The 7,743-nt window shown below is 37.6% G+C and overlaps 1 protein-coding gene across 1 annotated transcript; it reads left to right on the top strand.

Moving 5' to 3' along the window:
- The first annotated feature begins 290 nt into the window (after positions 1 to 290).
- Positions 291 to 6,408, top strand: LOC756410 (nuclear receptor 2C2-associated protein). The gene is made up of 4 exons (XM_030977206.1): positions 291 to 399; positions 734 to 824; positions 4,056 to 4,229; positions 6,120 to 6,408. The coding sequence occupies exons 1-4, from the start codon at positions 362 to 364 to the stop codon at positions 6,240 to 6,242; spliced, it is 426 nt and encodes a 141-aa protein (XP_030833066.1). The 5' UTR covers positions 291 to 361; the 3' UTR covers positions 6,243 to 6,408.
- Positions 6,409 to 7,743: the final 1,335 nt, after the last annotated feature.

The raw sequence follows: 7,743 nt of genomic DNA, 5'->3' as shown, positions 1-7,743 counted from the left end.
AGATGTTCCACGCCAAACCTGAACTTTGTATTTAAAAAAAATTGACCATCAAATTGCAAATTACAAAATACAAATTGCAAATTACAATTACCTGTTATGGCAGTGGACATGTATTTTGATAGGCCATTGGACATGTATTTTGATAGGCCATTGGAAATGATAGCCGTTCACTTTATACGAGGGTGCATATGGGTCCATGTATTACACTACGATAAATGGGGGGCAATCTACAATTGAAGGTACCCGCAACCCGACTCTGGATGGATGGACCGGTCGACCGAGGCCGCGCTGCCTAGGCTTAGCTAGCGCCTGAATACTCGATCGCTTGCAGTATGCTGTTGTAATCCGGCTGAAGTCCAACATGGCAGCTTCCATCGTACAGTCTGCGGTAGGCACGAGGTGAGAAAATTAGCACTTTTGTTTGATTTGCAGGATATATTCTGCTCTTTTTGGATTTTTCAAGAAAGCATGGATTGTGAAACAGAATTTTATGGGAACGGGAAGCGAAGGTTCAATTCATTTTGCACTTCTGCAGTCCCGTGTGTTGAAATACATGTATTGTAAACTATCGGTGTTACTTTATATTTCTAATTATTCTAGATGTCTAGAAAAAAAGAAGTAGAAACATGTGGGCACCTCCATGATTCTTTTTAGTTTAAATTGAGAAATGTCAAGTTGTTGGTATTAAAATTAGCTAGCTACCAGTACCACTCTCTTTGCTTTTCCGTTTCAGAGTTAGCTCTGTTCTGAATAGAGATGTGAAACAGTTTGGAAAGAAATTTCTGTTTGACAACAATGAGGAAACATGCTGGAATTCTGATCAGGTAAGCTTATGTTCATGGTTTTTTTGTTACATTTTTTTTCCTCATCCGTAATGCATCTTATTTTTCTCAATTGATGTAACATTCTTGTGTTTGTATATAATTACTCTCCTGTTTATACTAGACTCTACTCTTGATTTTGTATTAGGCCTAGATCTAGGCCTATTTATAATTTAATTAAATAATGCAAGTGAAGCAGTGAGCATCTTTTCTTTTTTGTTCTGAATGCCCTCATGTTATTTATGGTTATAAGCTTTTATTTCACGATTGGGGGAGAGAGGGTGTTGTACTCCATTGCCATATATTTGTGTTCATGACTATATAATTTGTGTATAATTTATTTTTTTATTGCAGTTTTTATATAGAAATCAATTATGTTATTAAATCCTCAGAAGATCAAAAGTAAATAATTGTAGCTACATGTACATGTAGTCTAGAGCTTCAGGTTTGATGTTCAGTTTGTTTCCAAAAAGTCTATCATAAGGAGATTTGTTATCCATTCATAAAAATTTTCATTTGACAAAATACAAATGTAGCATCTACCATGATTTTCTCTGCAGTGCTGTGCTATTTATAATTGAACATGAAGCTTTTTAATGGTCCATTTCATGGTAAATGACCTGACTTTTTGTTTTGGTTATCACAGGGTACCTCAGACCCCATTGGATACTTCTTGAAATTGCGGACCTTGACTGTGTAATGAGCTACACATTCCAGTTTTTCCCTTCCTAGCTTCCCCTTCCCCTCCTCCTTCCCCTTCCCCTCCTCCTTCCCCCTCCCCCTCCTCCTTCCCCCTCCCCCTCCTCCTTCCCCCTTCCCCTCCTCCTTCCCCCTTCCCCTCCTACTTCCCCCTCCCCCTCCTCCTTCCCCCTTCCCCTCCTCCTTCCCCCTCCCCCTCCTCCTTCCCCCTTACCCTCCTCCTTCCCCTTCCCCTCCTCCTTCCCCCTCCCCCTCCTCCTTCCCCCTTCCCCTCCTCCTTCCCCCTTCCCCTCCTCCTTCCCCTCCTCCTTCCCCTCCTCCTTCCCCTCCTCCTTCCCCTCCTCCTTCCCCTTCCCCCTCCTACTTCCCCCTTCCCCCTCCTCCCTTCCCCCTCCTCCCTCCCTACCCCTCCTCGTCAATAAATATAAACTGATATGACTTCCTTTCAAATTTCAGCTACAATAAGGAGCACCCTAATAGTTATCACTTGCTCTCCAGGAGCTGTGTCTATATACTGAGCTCCATCTTCAGTTTCAGAAGCCCCTCCCCCCCCCCCCTTCCCCCAAGGAAAAAAAATGAATCTAACTTGACAATAGATCTTTAATGCAACTTATTTTCCTCAGGTCTGTGAATACTTTTCATAGCAAGTAATATCATTTTCTTAGAGTCCTTAGTTTCTTGACTATAAGGGAGTTTACAGATAGCACATGGTACAAATGACCCCAAATATCCATGATCTTTTACACATGAAGAAGTTCCACTTTGAGCATCTTAGAATAATAACTGCCAAAGTCCTAGATGTGCTTCATGAATACCTTTTGTTTGACCTCTTGAAAAGAATACTTCCACCTGCGTATCATAGAATGTACTGTTGGTGCATAAATGAATAATGTTACATAACTTTCATGAGCGCATATCCAGTATTCATCTCTGGGTTTTACCATTTTGGTACAAATGACCTTCATCTGCCCATGCGCAGATTGTATCTGTGAACTGGCTTATTGTGAAGAATATCTCTTGATCTCCAGGAGCCTAGCCAATAAATATACTGTACTCATCTGTTTCACTTTCAGCCATCCCCTCTCTCTTCATCTGGGCAAAGCAGATTCTAACTCACAGTAGACCTTTGAATGTAACCAATTTCCCTCGTAGCTATACTTTTGATATCGAATGATAATTACTTTTTTCTTGTTTCATCTACTGTAGGGAACACCAAAGTGGCAATATCTCACATTATATACCTCACTTAAGAAATCCAGCCATCTGATTGGTCGAAATTGCATTCATAAACTTTAACTATTCCTGTAAAATTCCTGGTAAAATTCCAAACCCATGTAATAGTTAAAAAAAATAGTTCTAAAATCCCAGTTACCATGGTTACTGGGAAAATAGTTCAGTCTTGGTGAAATACCCTTAGGTTCACATGTTAGAAAATGGTCTGAGCGATCGAGGATACCGTACGTGTGCGATGAATTGGTTGGTAATTTCAATACAATTGAATCTCGATCGATCTTACCGACAATTTTATCTTGTATTGTTGACATGAAGACGAAAATAAACTTCCAAAAACAACATCTGCCGATAGAGCTTGATCTAAGTTCGTGCAAATGCATTACAAAAGTAAAAGAAGGGCCCGTTTAATGGAGCTGCCACGAAGCATCCAGCACGCGAAGCCGTTTTCAATCCATTTTAATGTATAGATCAGAGAAAACGGCTAGGTATGGTATCAGTGCGCGATGGTCGAGCAGTCTAAGGCTGTGATTTTAGTCATATCATCGTTGGTACGCAAGAGATCGAATCCCATCTTCGACAAAAAAAAAACAAAAAAAAAAAATATTTTTTAGTCTACTCTCAAACATACACTCGTAAAAAAAAAAAAAACGTGCAGACAAACTAGATAAAGGCCAAGATGGTGTCATAAGTTGACTAGTTTTTTTTTTGGCATATAAAAGTATTAATGACTGCTTTAATATTCGAGAAATAGTTGTTTTTATACGCTCTCGGGAAGGTTACAATTGGGCTATTGCCCTCGGCATGCCTCGGGCAATAGCACAATTCTAACCTTCCCTTGAGCGTATAAAAACAACTATTTCTCTCAAAGCAGTCATTAATACTATACTACAGGAGCCTCATCTGTGTACTAACTATTTTCCACCTTCAATTTCAGTTTCAGCTATAGTACACCCCACTCGTTGGGGGTAAAGCTGATTCTAACTAGCAGTAGGTCTTAAATGATCATACTGATTTCCTTCATTGTTACACTTACAAAGATATGACTTTCTTTTGTTACTATTGTCATAGGGAACACCCCAGTGGGTATCGATAGAACTGCAGGAGCCGCATCAGTGTAGTGAACTCCATCTTCAGTTCCAGGGAGGTTTTGCCAGCAAGACATGTTGGGTAGAAGGTAGCTTGCCTGGATAACAATCTAAGAAACTCATGGACTTCTTTTTCTTGATGATAATAATGATGAGAATATTTGTATACTCTTAATGACAACTAGAGTGACTTTTATTTTTGTTTTATCTATTATAGGGAACACCCCAGTGGGCATCTATAGAACTCCAGGAGCCACATCAATGTACTGAGCTCCATCTTCAGTTCCAGGGAGGCTTTGCCAGCAAGACATGTTGGGTGGAAGGTAGCTTGCCTGGAGAACGTCCAAAGAAACTCATGGACTTCTACCCTCAGGATGATAACACTTTACAAATATCCTTTTCTTAAAATTATGATAATGGTTAGCCTAATAATGGTCATGATTATGATGATGGTAAAGGCGATATTGACAATGGTAACGATACCAACAACAAGACAACAATAATAATGATACTAGTTAGATTTATAAAGTAAGAATAACAAGCTTTGCATTTCAGGGCTGAGTCAAAATGGTAAACTGATGGTTCAATGACCGTTGGAAGCATTTTGAAAACCCTTTAACCGAAAATTAACAGATTTCTTGATGAATAAATAAATAGGCCAGTGGTCCATCCATGAGAGCTCCATCATACATGTATCTACAAGGACAGAGTACAGCAGAGGGTTAAAGAGTCTTTAGACCAATCCTCCTTAAATCCCTGAAGAGGTTCATCTGATTCACTGATTGGCTATGTAACTTGAAAATTAGTTCATTTTTTCAAACTGGACAGATGCTGATATCATTAATCTTTCTGAGGTAGACCTGCATGTACACATGTATGCTTACCGGTATGTATGGATCAACACTACAATGCAAACTAAAAGAGCACCCTCTAGTGCTGTTAATAGGTACAGTTGTTTGTTTGAAGTCACCAGAGCTCTCTAGAGCAATACTGGTATATGTTGCATTAATTTTAAGTGTATCTTGTGGGTGTGATTGTGTTTGTGTGTTTTAGAACTTATTCACTTAATTTGTTTTCATTCTGTAGTATCAATGAAACAAAAACCCTGGGAGCACATCTGGCTTTAAGTCTTTGTTGATATTTTAGTTATTAATGGGATTATCATTGATTGATGCTACATACCTTATTCGTGATTGATATACAACATGTATTTTAAATGATTGGAAAGAAAAAAAGCGCAGGAAATCATGTGCAAGGTAATTGTCTTCCAATTTATGTGACCTGTTAAAATGATTATGGAATATGGTTATTTGATAGATGTATAAACATTACAGATTAACCATAATCCATATGTTTCCTGTAATGCACCTTAAGTTTAGCCTGTTGGATATGGTTTGATTTGGTACAACATACATTTTTCCATAGGCACAAGCCTTAGTTTCTCAGGGTTAGTATTTGGTAAGTTAATGATCTCACTCTAAGTTTCTTTAAAATCAAGATCAAATTGCTGACTGGGTCCTCTATTCAGTAGTCAGCAGGTTAATACATGTAGGTGTAAAACCATTTGAAAATGGTGTTCATAGCTTGAATATGATTATACGATTATGATATGATTATTATATGATTATGATATAACTTTAAAATGATTTATGAAAATAATGTTTACAGGTATATTATATTTATTCTTGGGAACGTACAAAAACAAGCTATGCTTTCCAGTAGGTTCCTGTTTCATTTCATAATTTTGAACTTACTTGGACAGCTATGTTTTTATTGTGCAAACAAACAATCGATGTATGAAATGGAAGAAAAAAAATCAATCAATCAATCAATAGCATCATACAGACAAATATTCAGCTGGTCAAATAATTTGTTTTATCTACAAAATTCAGTCAGTGTTGAACATTGATTTTTTGTCAGTATTTCTTTTTTCTTCACATCGGTTGTTTCAGATTTTCTGTGGAAAATTTCACGCTTTCAGAGAGGCAGATTTTAAATTAAATTGAACTGAGTTGAAAATTTATTTCCAGCATCATCACATTATATACAAGATGAATAAACATTTGAGATAATTGATTTATTTTTTCACTGTAGTCTGAGACACCCTGGAGAAAGTAGAGGAAGTAACTAGGAAGCAAACATCTGGAATTGTATAAATGTGGCTGCACAGCTGCACCTGCATTAAAAAAAAAAATCATTAGAATTCGGATTGAATTCATACATGTTCATATGCTATGCTAATTTCCTGTCCATGTGTTTCCTTAACTCTCCATTTCTCCACATCTTCCAGTTTCCTCCAGGCTGTTCTGCCAGCAGTTACTTGAAGATCGTCTTTGCAGAGAGCACTGATTTCTTTGGCAGGATAACCCTCTATAAGCTAGACATCCTGGGAATCCCATCATGACCTTCAACAAACAAAAATGGAACAGTGCTGAGGAAAGATGCGAGACAAAGATGGTGTCTGGTTGCAGAAGGAAATGCTGGAAGAAGATGCCAGTGGTCGAATATTCTTGAGAAAGAAGTAAAGAAAAAAAACAGTGTCCAGTTGCAGCTGCAAACAGAATCAATATTCCTTTGAAAATGCAGGAATACTGGACCAAGACGCTGATGATTGGTCATTCTGGAGAAAGGTTTAGATTAAAAAAGATACAGTTTCCAGGTGCAGCTACATACAGTATCAGTATCAATGAAAGAAAGAAAAAACAGGTATTAACACTGGACCAATACACCATGTGATCTAGAAATAGCTGACTAAAGTGAAGTGGTGATGTGTTTGATGTCCTTGTTCAGGTTCGAATCCTTCGTTAGATTCGCTCTTTTCAAGTGCAATTGCAACTGAGGTATAATGTCTGAAGATAAGATACATGAAACATTTGAATGAAGTCAGCAAGCGGCGGGGCGCCATCCGCATGCGTTCCTGAACAATAAGAAAATCGTGGAGGGGGGGGGGGGGGCCTATAATGGGCATGGGCAGATGCAGATCATTTGTACCCCCCCCCCCCCCCAATAAAAAAAAGGGGGGGGGCAGCCATATTTTGGATATATTTAAATTTGTGTCTGTATTTATATTCTATTGGGAATGTAACATGTCAGCCTTTTCTTTTAGTTAAGCACATTTTTAAGAGTCCTTCATGACTAAATGGTTATGCCTTGAACATTGCAAAGACTTTCATGAAATCAACTGAAGAACAGTTTCAATATCTTCATGCATTGTCTATAGATTTGTAATCACATTCAGATTACATAATATGTCATCGTCATGTTTTCATTTGTCAAAATGTGATGCTCAAGGCTATTGGAATTGTTTCCGGTTGATTTTTCTTTTTCTTGAAGTCTTTGAGATCTTGTTATGTCTACAAACATTTTTTTTCCCCCTCTCGCCTTTGTGGTCGAATATTTCCAGAGTTATTGCAAAATCCTTTGAAAATATGACATATCAAGAGAATAAAGTTCTTGTTATCATTGAAAACAAGTTGTTTTTGTTTTTTTTATGTAGAAGGAGTTGAAGCATCTCAAATGTTCATGTTTTATCCTGTAAGCATTTCTTGATGTCACAGTTTCACGATGGGGAATCAAATTGCAATTGAAACCCATAGACTAAACAGATATCTGATATGTCAAAATAAATACCAATGTTTGTGTACATATTTATGCTGCACTTACAGAAAAGATTGATAAACAACAAATATTTGGTGATGAAGAGTACAGATCATTTAACTGGATATTTCCAGCGTGTTGTAGTCTGTTCTTCTGTGGAAGATTATATTACATCTCACCCTGGAGTTTACCGTGGAGTTTATAAATAATTGTTCAAACAATGATGTTATTATTGTATGCCACAAATGCCTCCTCTGTTTGAACGAATCTACTTATTTTGCTTGTATTTTGATATGATTATTTTCAAT

Source organism: Strongylocentrotus purpuratus, unplaced genomic scaffold (genome assembly GCF_000002235.5).
Source record: "Strongylocentrotus purpuratus isolate Spur 01 unplaced genomic scaffold, Spur_5.0 spur5_scaffold_9, whole genome shotgun sequence".
Taxonomy (NCBI): domain Eukaryota; kingdom Metazoa; phylum Echinodermata; class Echinoidea; order Camarodonta; family Strongylocentrotidae; genus Strongylocentrotus; species Strongylocentrotus purpuratus.
The sequence above is the reverse complement of the archived record's forward strand: the minus strand, read 5'-3'. Positions and strand labels throughout refer to the sequence as shown.